Source organism: Gadus morhua, chromosome 2, assembly GCF_902167405.1.
Source record: "Gadus morhua chromosome 2, gadMor3.0, whole genome shotgun sequence".
Taxonomy (NCBI): Eukaryota; Metazoa; Chordata; class Actinopteri; order Gadiformes; family Gadidae; genus Gadus; species Gadus morhua.
This window is the reverse complement of record NC_044049.1, coordinates 3,894,518-3,911,794: the sequence shown is the minus strand read 5'-3', so window position 1 is coordinate 3,911,794 and position 17,277 is coordinate 3,894,518. Positions and strand designations below refer to the sequence as shown.

General features: G+C 45.8%; 1 protein-coding gene across 3 annotated transcripts; it reads right to left on the bottom strand.

The window, feature by feature from the left end:
• Positions 1-554: 554 nt before the first annotated feature.
• On the bottom strand, positions 555-12,923 carry LOC115533982 (ethanolamine-phosphate cytidylyltransferase). Of its 3 annotated transcripts, none has more exons than XM_030344518.1 (13): positions 12,520-12,923; positions 7,267-7,355; positions 6,623-6,784; positions 6,249-6,315; positions 6,068-6,152; positions 5,482-5,523; positions 4,691-4,823; positions 4,054-4,136; positions 3,865-3,942; positions 3,694-3,759; positions 3,519-3,584; positions 3,017-3,105; positions 555-2,482 (listed from the first exon to the last, which is right to left on the bottom strand). In XM_030344518.1, the coding sequence occupies exons 1-13, from the start codon at positions 12,681-12,683 to the stop codon at positions 2,368-2,370; spliced, it is 1,239 nt and encodes a 412-aa protein (XP_030200378.1). In that variant the 5' UTR covers positions 12,684-12,923; the 3' UTR covers positions 555-2,367. The 3 variants fall into 3 exon arrangements, with proteins under 3 accessions (XP_030200378.1, XP_030200386.1, XP_030200394.1); XM_030344526.1 differs by lacking the exon at positions 12,520-12,923 and adding an exon at positions 8,913-8,974; XM_030344534.1 differs by lacking the exon at positions 12,520-12,923 and adding an exon at positions 8,624-8,963.
• Positions 12,924-17,277: the final 4,354 nt, after the last annotated feature.

Here is a 17,277-nt window from a genome sequence, read left to right as displayed (position 1 = left end):
CTCATTAATTCCCTCACTCTCCACCACAAGCTGGTGTGTGGTGAGCGTTCTGGCGCAGATTGGCCGCCGTGCATCACCCAAGTGGGTGCTACACACTGGTGGTTAGTGAGGTCCCCCCTTCACTGTAAAGCGTCTTTGATTGTCTAGAAAAGCGCTATATAAATTAAATCTATTATTATTAATATTATTATTATTATTATTCTACCTCTACCGCTCCCTAGTGGTGAGGCAGCAGAGGAACAAGAGAGAATGACAGCATATTTGCATAATGTGTTCAATTATCCCATCTTGGACCATTTTGTGTTCTGCGTAGCCTGTTTTCAATCTTGTGTGCGCCTTCCTTATTATATAATTGTCGTAAACCAATCAATTATATGCTTCATGTTGGCACACAGGAGAATTATTTCTTCGAAATCTTTATGAAATCATTATTTGAAAAGTGACCTGACATTGTCTTCCACAATGCTTACCTTCATTATGAGTTGAATATATATATGTATATCTATGACCAAACACATTTTCAACGTTCATAGACATGATGACAAACTGTTTAGTTTAGATTAAGTGTGTGTTATTATTGTTGTAATATACTGTAGGTCATCTTCAACATTGTGTACAGTATTTGTCATTGAGCATTTCTCCATAACATACATAGTATAGCCTACAATGAGTACATTCCAACTTGAAATACAGTACATAGTTACACTTTGAAACAATCAAAACAATTCAACCAAAGTTAAAGAAAAGGTAGTCAGCAAAATATACACCTTTTAAAAAATATAATATTTCATCCTTTTTGACTTAATTAACTTCTTCCGAACTTGAAAATGACAAGTCTAGATGATGTGTTAAGTCAACAACACAATCATTTGTAACATACTATACTAGACATATTATGTTAAAAGCATTCTGTTAAAACGTAAGTGATAAATACTAGTGTAATCACAGTACAAGTAAGTGTTTTTCTTTTCAAATAAAAATAAAGAATGAATTGCACTCAAAAGGCCGGTCGTGCACATCTCGTGTGCGTTTGCGTAGTTAAAAACAAAACTGCTCTATGTAGAAAATAGAAAAGTCCAGTTCTGAGCAGTTTACAGTCAGTGCATTCTGGAGCTATGTACATGAGGTCCCATGAAGTGGCCCATCAAATAGGTTCTACACTTGCCCGACGAGGCTGTCACTCAAAACTATTCTGCCCATAACGAAGACCAACATCAAACAAGGATTTTATATAATTGTAGTAGACTTTTGGAACCCCCTTCATTTCGTGTTTTTAGATACCCTTTAAGATGCGTTCACGTCAAAACCAAAGTGAATAATTAAAAATCCTACTCGCGTTAAACCGTATAGGGCTACTTCTCTCGCATGATTGATTCAGCATCAAGCGAAATTCACAACAAAGTTCAAATATTTAAACTTAAGCAAACATGCGAATGAGGCGAATTAGCGTCGTTCGCAGTGCAACATTTGAGCCATCGGGCAGGAATTTTGCATCTATTCGCGTCTTTGCATTGACTTTGTTTGTACACGCGCCATGCCAAACATTCACTTCGGTTTTGTTGTGAACACACAGTTGGAGCCTTTACGTCAGAGTAGTTTGATGCAGTGCTCATCTACAGGCCAGTCAGTCGAGCAGCAACGGACCCTTAAAACACACAGAGTTGTCTTTTCATTAGTCCATAATAAACGATTCCGACCTTTGACCCCTTTCTGCACATACAAAATGCCCGTTGACTGAATCATAATGTTTGAAAGGCAAAACTTGATGAAAAAACACAACTAAAAACAATATGTAAAATATAGACTCTTTTAGACAGATTCATTCTATGATTAGGCCTGACTTGTTAAATGAAATAAGTACATTGTTACATAATACATGAATGGGTTGATAGGTTAAATGACAGACTTGAATGACATGTAATTGCATATGTAGTAGCAGGTATTAAGACATACAGTAGTACCCCACCCTAACAGGAATGTGTTTGTTGAGGGGGGGGATGAATCTATGTTGAATATTTTTTTTTTTTGCGTTTACGTTTTTTCTTGGGGGGGCGGGGGTGGGGCGGGGCTGTTGAATTAAGACACACCTCTTTTTCTCCAAAGGAGTTTTAAAAGTATGCAATTAACATGCAATGGATTTGCCAGGTTCTCTCTACACACAAACACACACATGGTATATATATTCATACCATATATATATAAATATGTGTTTTATATATATATGTATATATGCATATAGTGTGTGTGTGTGTGTGTGTGTGTGTGTGTGTGTGTGTGTGTGTGTGTGTGTGTGTGTGTGTGTGTGTGTGTGTGTGTGTGTGTGTGTGTGTGTGTGTCTGTGTGTGTGTGTGTCTGTTTTAAGGGGTCCTACAACACTGCCAGAGGTCTTTCTTTAGTCTTCTCCTCCTCACGTCTCTTCAGTGCCTGGATCATGGCGATCTCTTTGGCCTCCTTCTTCTGGTTCCTAGCTTCAAATAGCAACCTTGGGGGGGGGGGGGGGGGGGGGGAGAGAAACTACTTAGCTATTAGCTACAGAGTCCACCTCGACACTGCATAGCCACCCTCCCCCTTCTGGCCACCATTGTACACTGTTTTGTACACTGTATTGTACACTGTATTGTATTGTATTGTATTGTATTGTATTGTATTGTAGTACTTAACTGTGTAGCTGCTATCATGGCTGTAACACGGGGAATTGGTTAGCCTAGCGGTTGTTGTACTTGCACTTGGTTCTATGAACATCCTTTCTGTACCGACAGCGATATATTGATGCACTTCTTATGACAAATGTACTTATTGCAAGTCGCTTTAGATAAAAGCGTCTGCTAAATGCCCTAAATGTAAATGTAAATGTAAAGCTACTACAATAGCTACTTCGGTTGCCTCAATCAATACCGATACCTTCAATCAATACGTTTCTGAAGTGACCCATTAGGCTGACCACAGCTCCACCTGGCCTAGTGTCCCCTTCCCGCCGCTACGTGCTGTCCTACTGGTCTCCCGTCTGTCTGCCCACCTGTTTTTGATTATCCTCTGCACTATTGCGTCCGTGGTGAGGCTGCTCCCGCTGTCGACCGTCCTCCAGATGCCTTTCCTCCTGGGCTCCTGCACAAGCAGAGAACACACCGAGGGGTTAGCCTTCTGCTCCGTCGACCCCCCCTGGCCGCCTCCACGCAAAAATGAATCAGGAACACGTGACGGAATAAAGGAATATCTTTCTATATCGGCGGCGGCCTGAGTAAAGGCTCAGTTATGGTTTCGCGTCGACGCAACGCAAGGGGGTTTACGGACCCGTTACGTCCTTGCGGACCCTCCTTGCGTCCACCTCAAGGGCCTGACGTGCGCCTCCCAAACATGTCACTTGCGTCGGTTGGACGCAGCAGCGAGGGCTGTGATTGGCCCTCCCACTAACACCCGAAGCAGAACCAAAACCGGTCAACGTCTGCGTCGAAGCGTCTGCGTGGTCATCGCGTTGCGTCGACGTGGGACCCTAACTGAGCCTTAAGCGGGGGTCTTACGGCGTAAGGGTCCATCCCATCTGTGCAGGGGTAGATGTTTGTTTTGCCGTGACAGACGAGGTCCACCTGGGAAGACAAAGGAGTGAGGGTTGTTGCTGGTTTTCTGCGTGGGTTTTCCTCTGGGCGGAGTTTCGTTTTTGTTCTGTTACATACATGTATTTGTTATTCGATTTACCTTGAAATGATCTAGCAGATCTTTCGTGACCTCAAACGGGGCTCCGATCACCACTTCTGAAACGTACTGCGTGAGGAGCGGAACAAACACAGGCCAACGCGTTAGGGACTGGAACCATTTTTCCAAACCGTCCAAGTCTTCTCGTAGATTGCAGAAGAGTGCAGCACTCACCCGACAGGCCAGCACGCTTAGCGTTCTCTCGTGGATATTCATGATGGGGTAGTTCTTCCCTTTGTAGCGGTTTACCTCCTGAAAGAAAACACATTTGTTTTTTAAGTGCATCTACCTAACCTCACGGTAACCATCATCAGACTCAGGGAGTGTTTCAGTCAAAGCTCTGAGTGAAGCGGTGGAGCTCACCTGGTCAAAGTGCAGCCCCACGATGATGTAGGGCCGCTCCGCCAGCCCGTGCACGGCCTCCAGGAAGTCCACGTGCCCGATGTCTGGGAGCAGCCGGGGGTCAAGGGTCACAGCTCGCATCCAGAGCTCGACTCAGACGATGTCGTCACCCTCACACACACACACACTTAACCGAACCCTGAGTAGCTACTTAACAATTTAGCTTGGAGGGGAAACTAACTCACATTTAACCTTATATAAAGGGAAGAAGAACAACAACCCAAATTCATTATAGACTCAAAATCAATTAATTCACGAGTCAGAGAGAGAGAGAGAGAGAGAGAGAGAGAGAGAGAGAGAGAGAGAGAGAGAGAGAGAGAGAGAGAGAGAGAGAGAGAGAGAGAGAGAGAGAGAGAGAGAGAGAGAGAGAGAGAGAGAGAGAGAGAGAGAGAGAGAGAGAGAGAGAGAGAGAGAGAGAGAGAGAGAATCAATGAGGTCACAAGTCAGACAGCCAGTGGGATTTCAACAATTGAAACAAAACTCTGGTTTTCATTTCATTTAGTTCATCGTCATAGTAACTAATCCTTCAGATGCCAAAGATCAAACCGGTGGGGCGTATCTATAGGTGGAGCCTATCTGTCACTGGTTGCCAGGATACGGAAAAGGTCAAAGGCCCCCGCCACGTAGATGATGGTGTCTCCGTTCTGAGGCTCCTGGCCCGAGGCGAACTGGATGATCTTCTGGGACGTCTGCAGGAACTGGGACACGCCTGTCCACGGACTGTGGCCCTTCTGTGAACACACACAACCACCGTGCCGGAGAGAGGGGAGAGGCATGAGCACTGAGGGACAACTTGGAGAACGGCACGCTAGCACCACCCGGTGGCCAGAGAACGGTACTACTGCGATGTGATCGCAAATGTCCACCCAGGGACATTTGTTCAATCTGTGTTCAATAATAATAACAATATATAATAATAATTCAGGATCCCAGTGGGTTTCAGTGGCATAATAAACCACACTGATAACATCGAAAAGTGATGCTCAATATTAACAATAAAAAACAGACATGCAATACAAATGCAAACAGCTTGTCACTGTATAAGCTGTGAATAAATAAAAGATTTGTTATACAGTTGTCTGACTGGCCAGACCTTCGGCTTTGAGATAAAGAAGGCCAACAGTATTGGACTTTGTTTTCTAATGCTTGCCATTGAGTCCTTGAATAGCTTTGGCAACCAAGTAACCAAGCTGTGATGATAAAGACCCAGTACTCACTCTAGAGCTGGTATGGAGTTTGTTTTTAAAAGTAAAATATAAGGGTCATGTCAATACATTTAAATAGCTATGGTTACAGCAACACTAATAGTAATAGTAACATCAACTAAAACAAAAACAATATTAATACTTTAATTCATTTTGGAATATTTAAAGGAAAAATTACACAAACCTTTCCAAAGTTATCTGTGTGCTGCTGGTAGTTGGAGCTGTCCTGTGGAAGAGAGGGCAGAGTGTGAGACAGCAGAGAGTGAGACAGTGGAGAGTGAGAGAGCAGAGTGTGAGACAGCAGAAAGGGAGATAGCAGAGTGTGAGATAGCAGAGTGTGAGACAGCAGAGTGTGAGACAGCAGAGAGTGAGACAGCAGAGAGGGAGACAGCAGAGTGTGAGACAGGGCCTCTGTCTCATCCTGCATCAGGACAGGGGAGGACTGCACACACACACACACTCACTCACTCACTCACTCACTCACTCACTCACTCACTCACTCACTCACTCACTCACTCACTCACTCACTCACTCACTCACTCACTCACTCACTCACTCACTCACTCACTCACACACACACACACACACACACACACACACACACACACACACACACACACACACACACACACACACACACACACACACACGGAGAGAGGCAGACAAAGACAGATAGATAAAGAGATCGAGAGACTGAGACTGAAACTGAGAGACAGAGACAGAGAGGAAGAGAGGCAGAGCGGGAGACAGAGAGATAAAGAGAGACTCACTATGTTCCTGTGATGGGCTTTGGTCATGAGCAGCATCCTGCCAACCAGATCTGTGGTCGAGACTCCCTGAGTCCTCTTGCACTCCCTGCCAACGACACAGTGACATCACGACACAGTGACATCACCGGCCTCTTGTCTCCCAATACGTCCCAACAGGGTGAATGTGATCGGAGGCACCCACCTGTATCTCCCCGACTTCTTCACCTCCTCATACGTGTCCTTCCCGTCCACTGTCAGCGTTATATCATCTGCACACACCCACAACAACAGCAACAGGGTTACAGGTAAGTGGGCCTGTTTCAACAGTAGGGATAGACAGAGAGACTGGATCATTCACGCTATTCTCTAATATCTGGCTGCTTGGTGGCCACCATACAGCAATCATAAATAGTGTGATGCTTCAAAATGTAAAGTTTAAGTAATGCCTGTTAGTATGTGTCTGTATATGTGTCTAAGTGTGTGTGAGAGCATGTTGGTGCGTGCGTGCGTGCGTGCGTGTCTGTGTGTGCGTATGTGTACGTATGCGCGTGCGTGTGTGTGTGCACCGTGCGGTACCTCCGTGCACGCAGAAGTCGCAGGTGTGCTGGTCCAGGGTGTCCAGGGTGGTGACGTAGGGCGCCCCCTCCACCACCTCGTCCACCCACTTGATGGCGCGCACCATCTTGTAGCGCTCGTCCTGCGTGAACACCGGGGGGCCCTTGTGCTTCGCTATCTCCGCTGGCAACGGCAAAAACAAACAGAGGGAGGGACAAACACGGGCGATGAGACGCGGGTATGTACGATGCAGTGAGATGGTTTGGATGGGACGGGGTTCACCAGGGGCGGCCACAGCTCAGGATGCAGAGCGGGTCGGCTGGTGACCGCGAGGTTGCTAGTTCAATCCCCGGCTCCTCCTATAGCTGAGTGTTGAGGTGTCCCCGGGCGAGGCACCTCACCCTGACTGCTCCCGACGAGCTGGCAGTCGCCTCGCATCGCTGACTCTGCAGTCGGTGTGTGAATGTATGGGTGAATGTCAGGCAATATTGTGAAAGCGCTTTATTAATGCAGTCTATTCACCATTTACCATTCTGCACGTTGTACGATGCTGCGTGAGACACCCGGGAACGAACCGGGACAACCACAAGGGAGGCTTGAAATGCTTTAGATGGGACATGGGGGACGTTGGGCGATGGGGTGGTTCTCTGCTCTGATTACCTTACCGTCTGTGTGAACTCCAACGATGAGGTGATCTCCCATGGCCTTGGCCTGACGGAGTTGGTTGGAGTGGCCGTAATGCACCATATCGTAGCTGGAGCAGAAGACAAAAGAATAGATGAAAATCTATTACGAATACATTTACAAGGGGAAGAATATGTGTGGTAATAAAACATCTCTTTATCAGTCCCAGAACCGTGTTATCGGATTAGGCTCCAGAGACAGCTAGCTGCACTAAAATAACTGTAACATTGGATGGAGCCATTGATAAAAAAAGATGTATCGCATGTAGTGTCCACCAGATAGTGTAGCAAAACTTCTAAAGATAATCGGATGATCATAAATAGGAATAAAAATTGCAACAAAGCGATCTAGTGCAGTACATTGCTAGAGGCAATATGGCCATAGGCCTCTGCCTCAATACCTTTTGACACAAGCACTCACAAAAAGCAGGGCAAGAAAGGCTGGAACGTGGAATCAGATACTATAACCAACACCACAAAAATCATCCATCGAAGGGCAGTTGTGACAATAGAGGACCTCATTCGAAACCCGATTCCCCCTGCAGCCGACCGTTGTTTGTTTTGTAAATGGAGGACAAAGCGTGCTGGAGCCTGGCTTTGAGGCGCCCCTACCAACACTGAAGACTCCTAGCATTACTCCATTACAGTCCGGAGGGGTGAACAAACATAGGGGTGGTTGAGGGGAGTGTTCAACGACAACTTAACATAAATTTTCTTTTATAGTCATCATAACTTATGGCACTCAGTCCTAGTTTAGACTTTTTTTGTGCCCTGACTGGACAGGACTGAACTTCCCCTTAAAATTCTCACAAGCATTGTGTGCACTGGGAGTGATTAACTACCCATCCAATTTCGTTCTCCAAGCAAGGATCACTATGCTGATTGCTGATGTTAAAATATTTATTATTACGATCTGTTAGAAGACACCCAGACAACACTTGAGCTCCTGAGAAGTAGAGCCGGAGAGGCCAGCCGTAGGGAATTACAGAAGTGCACCCTACAGGTTGTAAGAAGTATACAAGAAGAATAGCATACTAAAACTTTACGTTTACAGTTGCTCGTTAAGCAGACAAATTTATCCAGAGGGACCAAAAGCGCAAAACACGTTGAGTAACCAAGTTTCTAAAAATAACAACTGGACTTTTGTACTTCTAATCATTCTGAACAATAAATAAAGAACAAGAGTGCAAGCGCAACCCAAAATGTGATGATGGCACACATTATCATTTCCCAAGTACACATTTATAATGGCTCCGCCGTTGCCCTGTGACCACCACATCAGCAGATACAGGGGTCGGACCTTACTCCGCCCTGCTCGGATGTTAACTGAAACACTGACCTTTGTCCTGGTGACGGCAAACTTCAGTCACCAGAAGAGATTAACACCTCACAACAGAGAGCTGTAATTTGGGCTGCGAAAATCATTTCAGCTCTCAAGCACCTCACCTAATTTCGGTGTAAGTACATGATAGTCCTGCAAAACAAATAAATCCCTGTTCCACATTAAACCCTTTCAACGCATCACCTGTTCCCCTGGCTGAGGGACTGGGGAATACACACACGTAGTACACAGTACTATAGCTCTCTAATTCTGGATGGCTGGAAACCGCTTTATAAAAGCGAGTCACCTGCGTGAAGGACTGGAGCAGAGGACACGCTCTACTTCCTGGGACAAATAACCACGGCGTGTATGTACCATGGTATGTACCGCTGACTTCGCTCTGATGATTTCACCGGGGGGGAGGGGCTTGTGTTGTTGTAAACAACGTGTTCCGTGATGGCCCGTGTTTTGGCAATTTCTCTATATTGCGTCTGAGACAGATGAGATATTTAGATGCAAAAAAAGCACACAATACTTGTAGGCAATTGCTGGTCACATATATTTGTAATAAAAGTACTAACAAAGATACATCTCAATATATGCATCAACAAACAATAAAAAACAGGCATACAATAATAATAATCTGAGGCCTCAGATGGGAGTTCTCCCTGCGTGTTACTTCATACACTAAAGGTACGCTTAGAGAAAATCCACTGAGTAGCTAAAGTTAGGAGCTTTTATACACTTAGATCGGATCCTTGAGGGCAGTTGGCCCCCAATAAACAAAAAGCCTTAGTTAACCAGATGTTAATCTATTGATTGAAATTTCTTCAGAGGTTAAGAAGGTGGTTGAGGCTGTTCCTTATCACCCTTTGCTTCTCTACGCTCCCCAGGGGGTCAAGTAAAACAGGCCCAAACCAAACTACATACAACACGGAAACGGAATGTGAAACCAGATTACATCACATGAAACACTAAGAATTACATTTTAGACGACCCTGAACGTAACATGTAGATTTTCCATCACTTGCAGGCTTTAATTAGCTGCAGGTGCGTGTGCGTGTGCGTGTCAGTGAATAACGGTCCAATGACATTCGTTTACAGTGGCCTCTCTTTGCAGCTCACCCCACCGGTTAATATTCCGGCATCCCAAATATTCCTGGACATTCCATCAAACCACAGCAGGGCAGCCTCGGCTACACCGCAGGGATGGAATCTGACCAGGGAAAGCCGCGGTAATCCCCGGTCTCCGCACTCACGCATTCAACGCGGAGACGCATGCGATGTTATTTCTAGAGCGCCTTCCAAAAACAAACCAGGTTTGTACCGAGTTGCTCCGCCGATTATTGGACACGCATAAACATGACACAATAAGGTCCATGCACAAAGGAGGCTGAAATCAATCAAACGGGAGATAAAGTGTGACCCAAATACTAAAAACATTGCATCAAGGGCCATAGCCAAGCGAGTAAAAAATGTGCTTTTGGTCTATTTAAAAAAAAAAAAACACCAACTGACTCAGCAGATTTTCCGGCAGGACGTTGGGACAGCCAGCAGGCCGTGTTCTGGGTCCTGTGCGTTGTGCTGTTGTTGTAAGGGGAGACGAGGCCCCAGAGATCACTGGATCAGTACCACGCAGGGCTTTAGAGGTAAGGAGCAGAATTTTAAAACGCTGTTCTGTAGAAAGGCAGCGAATGTATTGCTGCAGGGATCGCAGTGGTGGGTCTCTCTGTTGAGTTCTGGTTAACAGGCTAGGGTGGCGACAACGTTTGAAATTGTAATGGGTCTGAGACATACCAACGTGGATTGCAGTTGTAGATTCTGGATGAAATAAAAGGCATGGATGATTTTTTTCCAGGTCCAGATTAGTTGGGAAGTGACAGGTTTTTGCAATGGTGGTGAGTTGTTGGATTTGACAAAACTTGAATTGGCAGATGCTTCTGAGTGATCTGATGTAGTTGGATGGGCCAAATGTCTGTTTGGTTTTTGTTTAGCTGAAGGAAATGTTGTGCCATCCGGGATCTTTTCTTTTATGCAGTAAAGCATATTCCTCGCTCCTTTTAATGATTGGGAATTCTTTCCAAAAGTGAAACACTGCTTTTTTTCAAAAGGGTGCCGAAATTACAATGAAAATCATGATCTCGCAAACTCAACCGTTTATTTCTGTCCTATCATCGGCACTTAGCGGCATCTGGAGGAAGCTCCACCCTGAATGTGGAATTGCGGGTAATTAAGTTTGACTCAATAGGGCATAATAGCAGATGGCAATATGTTTGTGACATGACTATGCAATGACTAGGCTTAGAACTGACTTCCTCCCTGCCTCGTCAACCAACCAACCCTCCAACAGGGTCTGAAGTAGGGGTGGGCGACACTGCAAAATGTGGTTTCTCTCCGATACCAAGTAATGCCATGTCATTGGTGCTCCACTGCCAGGCAGGAGACCTCCCTGGGTGTGCGTGGAGACGGCTGGTTTAACCTGTGCACACTGATTACTTAATGTGCAACAGGTGTGCAGCCTCACCCAGTGTCCAATCAGACTCGTCCAGGTAAGGCTGCATGAACCAGCCATCATCCACACACTTATTTACCTGATACACAAGGATATGCAAAATACGATGGTGCCTGATAAAGGACCGGCACATCAACTTTGGACGACAGAAAGTGACCACTCCTGTTTTTTACTTATGTTCAGTGAATCAGAAACTCAACATAAAAACGATCAACCTTCCTCTCTTCGAGAGGAGCTTCTCAAAATGTAAACCACAGTCAATATAACATCTCTGTTATATCAACATGTTGACATGTCTGTCAACAAGAATGGAGACATGTTACAATGTCCCCCCCCTGAACCCCATTTCTGAAGGAGAACCGTAGCATTAATATTTTGGGATGGATTCGCCCACCCCTACTCTGAAGCCCTATAATATAGGCCTACCACTGTTTCAATGTGACCTGATGACTAACACATGCTTCCCTGTGCTGTTCAGTGGTTTATCAACTGCAATACTCTTGCACACTCATTTAGTGCACTCGTACACTCTGCTGCTGAGGTTGCTCCACTCAAAGGGCAGACTTCTCCCCGTTGTTTACTGGAAAATCCTTTGTTGGCAGTCATCGCTTGTATATTTATCGTTAATATCAGGAGAGAACAGAAAACCCAACTATGTCTCCTGCTATCGAAATGAATGCTTCCAGATGTGAAATAAAAACATTTATTAGTTATTAGTTATTTACGTCATATCGGTGTGTGAATGTATGGGTCGAAGATCGATCATATGATCGAAGATAGGGGCCACAGTTATAACTCCACATCGATCGAGGAGGCTCCTCGGGTCAGGATATCAGCGCGTAACGGTGAATAAACTGATAGGGTGCTCACTTGTTGACTTGCCACTTATACCCCCGGCCCCCCCCTCCCCGCTGCCCAGATGACCGACAGGCGTGCGTTCATCTGGAGGTGAGCGCTGGAGCCACTGTGCGTTCCCACTCGACGCGTGATTCCGCATTCCAGAGCCGCTACGTGGGATGCCAGCAGATAGTAACGGTGTCTACTACGCCTGTCCTGATAGGCTCCCCATACGATACACAACATTTGCCATCTGTTGTTGTTCTTAGCACATATAGCAATGATCTCAACGCAAAGCATCGAGCCCATATGTAGAATACAGCAGCCTGTGTTGCAGACCCGTTATGTGCACGATAATTATCCTGCAGGCACCCAAGCAGAATGATCTCCTTAAGATCTAGAGGAGGCCTGGTCGCCCTGCTGTCGCTGTTAGGACGACACGACTAGACAAACAAGCCGACAGCTCAATGCAATGCTATGGAAACCAAACCACAATATCGATACGGAATCCTCACAGCGTGCAAGAGAGGAACAGGCCTCGTATCGTGTCGTTTCGTGCACTCACCATCCATCGCACCACACCCGGATGCTACGCCTTCTCTTCTCCGGACTGCAAAGGGTAGCGTTTGGGGTATCGGTGCCTGCCCCGTCTTTCCCTGCGTCTTTCCCGGCGGCTGCTGCTGCTTCGGCTGCTGGTGTGTTCACTAGGTGGTGTCCGTTCTTGATCATTGTATGGACACAATCAAAAAAAGGCAAGTAAGCTGGTAAGATGTTCTGTCAAGGCAACGGTAGAGTATGTACAACGAGGACAACGCTTTAAAAAAAAAAGAAGGAAATGTTTATGTATCCTATATATATATGTGTACATATAAATATATATATATACATATATATATTTATATTGTCAGGTGCCGGACCCTCTGAGCTGGGCGCTGACAGTATAGTGACACACACACACCGCAGCGGTATCACGGGCGACCGTCACGCCCCCGAGAGGAGACGTCAGCGCGTCGGGTCGTACGATGATAGCGAGGGCTGTGCGGACATGCTGTTACATAATAGCAGTATTTTCCACTGTCAGGTGACCCAGTCTGGTAACTCATACATAGCGACAGTGTGTTGTACTGTATTGAAGTTGTACGGTCCGATCTTCACCGACGTGCTTTTAAAAAGCTTATTAATGTGATGACAAAATGGCATATGACAATATAACATGTACTTCGCTGATCAATTATAGGCCTGCATCCAATAACCCTGAGTGAGTGAAAATGAATAATATGTGTAGTGTATGATTTGTTTACACAACATTGACATTACATTTACAATGTAATGTATCCTAGACACGAAGCGAAGGCTTGGAGATTTGGTTAAAGATGTGGCGACATCTAGTGGAGGAGTTTGGTACAATACATTATTTTCAGAAACGTTAAGTCCTTACACCATCAGGCCAGCAGAGGGAGCTATTGACTCGTGGAAGAAAACAGTCATGCGTACACATCACATCCCATCGTTTCCAATATCTGGACAGTAACGTAGGCTTCATAACGGGATGAATACGACTTCCTGCTTCTAATGAGGGTGTTGCGTGGACTACTGTAAATAGTTGCCCATTGGTCTATTCTCTATGCAGGTCTATACCTGATTATATAAGGCATTCAGTTGCACAGCAGCGGTGGCAAATGTGGAGCAGAGAGTGTGTTGTCCTATATTACAGCAGAATGTGGTATCAGCATAGTGGATCACCGTGACGACCATTTGGCAAGAGAGCCTTCATGGTTCAAACGCAAGCCCTGGCAACCTTTAATTGTAGCGCGGTCGGCGAAGTGGGCCAGGCACCTGCTGCAGAAGAGGGTAGCAATGAAGAATGCTGTCCTAGATTGCCTACTTACTCCACCAAATTAATCAACTCTTCAGAGAGCCCACCAGTCGTCTTCGGCAGGTAACGGAGGAGGGGGAGGCGTTTCAGTCACAGGTCACATGGGTCGGCTGGTTGGAACTTAAACGTGAGGGAGAATCCACTGGCCCAAACGAGCGCGCGCGAGTGTGTGTGTGTGTGTGTGTGTGTGTGTGTGTGTGTGTGTGTGTGTGTGTGTGTGTGTGTGTGTGTGTGTGTGTGTGTGTGTGTGTGTGTGTGTGTGTGTGCGTGTGTGCGCGCACACCATGTAAATAGAGTAGCGAGATGGAGTTTGTCTCGCACCATCTGTCTCTTTGTCTCTGCGCGGTCCCCGGTGAGATGCGTATTTGGAGTGTGTGTGTGTGTGTGTGTGTGTGTGTGTGTGTGTGTGTGTGTGTGTGTGTGTGTGTGTGTGTGTGTGTGTGTGTGTGTGTGTGTTGGACCCGAAGCGTTCCTGAGGTGGTTGATGTTTGATGAGGTGCGCTGAGACACAGGGGTCTCTGAGGGCCCATCAGGGGGGAGAGGCGGTAGGGGGGAGGGGGGGGGGGGGAGAGGACCAACTCACTACTCTTCTTAATCTAGGACAGGCACACCTAGACATCCTCCATGACTCCAATGTTTTACTCGTGTCGGGCCAAAAAAAAAAAAAGATGTCCACCGAGGTTAGCGAAAGTGGGTCGCCCAACGGCTTTTTTTGGATCACAGAAAAAGAAATTGTGCCATCGAAATGATTGCGGTCTCCTAAAAAAAAAAAAAGAAAAAGCACCATGGATGGTAAAAAAAAAAAAAAAAAAGGTTTCTCGTCGGGATATTTTTACGTGTATCGAACTGGGTCAATGACGTCACAGGACACGACAAACATCAGGCCTTGAAAGACAGCGGATTCCTTTTCAAAGTATTTTTATTGGTCTTATAGAAAATAAAGTAAACTGTATCAACAAACATACAATATATACATCAATAACTTAGACACCTCAGAATCACGGCCAAACCCACAGTTGTCACTGTATATATGAAGACATAGTACTTATCTACAGATTGCAAAAAGTACAATAATTTAATTTATAAATACTTACAATTAACTATCGTCTGTTTTCATACAAAGTACTGCAATATTTTATTACAACGGATACAGAAAAATAACCAACATTGTATAACTCTCTCTTTATAGTCAGATTTTCACTTTTTAACACAGACGGAGTGAGAGAAACCTGCACAATCAACTGGTTACAAAGCAAAACTCAATGATGGGAAGCAGTCCGGTCAACTGCCACAGAGGTGATGCTAAGGAAGCAATCCTGTCCCATTCCATCACTTGTGAAAAGAAACAAGCAAGGGAGGCAAAAACATGACCAATAACACCATTTTAAAATCTGTATTCAACACACGATGAAACAAGAATCTCATTGATGGCGTTTGAATGAAGGAAAGAGCATTAAATGACTGGTGTTGTGCCCAAAAAAATCAAGCACAGAAAAAAAACACACACTTGTAAGAAAAATAGCACAGAAAGTGGCCCTTGTGTTTTGAATAGAAAAATTAAACAAACTGATTTTCTGTCTGCTGAGTGACATTAACACGAGAATTCAAAATCAAACGCACAGGCAAAAACAGCTCTAATGATTGAAGAAATGACCTATAGGAGCTACACACAAAATATAAACCATATATATAGTGTGAGTACTGGGGTACGATTTGGACATCAAATAACTGCACCTTGAATCCTGTCGGACGAGAAAAAAGCGTTTCCCTCACTTTTTCCGTAGTTCCTCTTTTTAAAAAGTTTCTAAAACTTCCGCCACTACGAACGAGAACATTGCGTGGGACGTGGGATAAAAGAACGCACGCTTTCACTAGAAAATTACAAAACACACTGCAGCGATAATAAAGAACAGACTATGGTCACTTTGACGATATAGATTACCCTTACACCTACTCACACCTTCCCACCAAGTTGCATATTAAGGGTCACTTTTTTTTCTCCCCACCCACCCCCACAATAGTCATCATAACCTACTGTAGCTACATACTATACACGTGTGTGTGTGTGTGTGTGTGTGTGTGTGTGTGTGTGTGTGTGTGTGTGTGTGTGTGTGTGTGTGTGTGTGTGTGTGTGTGTGTGTGTGTGTGTGTGTGTGTGTGTGTGTGTGTGTGTGAAAGAAAGCGATACATCTTCTCAGGAATATTGGTCGCTGTGTCTGTCCAAAGACACCTGAAAAGACATCACAGAAAACACTCACTCCACAAGACTCACGCCACAGCAATAACTACGCCAACATCAACACTGGGCCCCCGGCTATTGGTTGTACACATGAAGTTTCCACAGTTAACCAGTCAAAACGGAAAGAGCTAAGCTTGATTATTCTGGACAAAGCGAGGATCCTCTCACACACACACACACGCTCGCACACACGCACACGCACACACACACACACACACACACACACACTTGACTGGCCCTGGCATGGACGGGGTTCTGATTTGGTGCCATTTCGGGAGAAACAAAAGAAGCGCCTGACTGCTGACCGTGAGAACATACAGAAGAGCTCTCTCCTTATGCGATAAAGCACCGCCTCGCCTGGCGTCATCTGGCCGACACTGAGCCGGCCACGGGGATTGGCCGTCGTCACATAACGGCACCGACCCCCGTGATGGCAAACCGGCCCGATTGTGATTGCAGTGTGTCCGAGCGTGGATCGAAGCCCTTTCATGACGCGTCAAAACATAATAATAATAAACGGTGTATGCCAGGAACCGAGCTGCCGTCCCTACCTCGTTGGGCCTCGTTTAGAATCCGTAAGTTTGTGTTTGAGTGTTTTTTTTCCCTTTTAGCGTTACCTGTTGCATTTTGTCCTGAGCAAAAAAACAAGCAGGAGCATAGGCCTATAGTGCATATGTAGCCCGCCCCCCAGGACCGGGCCGTCCCGTGGTACGGGGGCACCGAGAGAGAGAGAGGGAGGTGATCGAGACTCGATCACATCCCTCCCTCTTTCTCTATAGGGGGGCTTCTGTTTAGGGAAATAAACAAACATGCAAACCGAAACCGGATCACCGAGCCCCCTTCTCACGAGCACACGCTCCCAATGAAGTCTCAGTGCAGCGTGCGTGCGCTCGTTCACGCCCACGCGCGGCCCCCGTCGAGAGGCAGAGGGCGTCCAGACATCTTCGCCAATTAAAGAAAAGCCATTAATAAAACACGAGCACACCTGAATGACCATCTCAGAGCGTCGATCCCCACAGCAGCCTCGCGAGACCACAAAGGGGGTTTCAGTCGGACATGGGACGCCCTCTGCGGGATGCACGTGCTCTAAGAATTATGCAGAGGAGTCTGCGTGCAGTGCATACTTCTGATCGGCAAAATACGATAATAAATAAATTGCACTTCTGGGCTGCACGTACCCAAAGAGCCTCTTAGCGGTCGTTTAACTT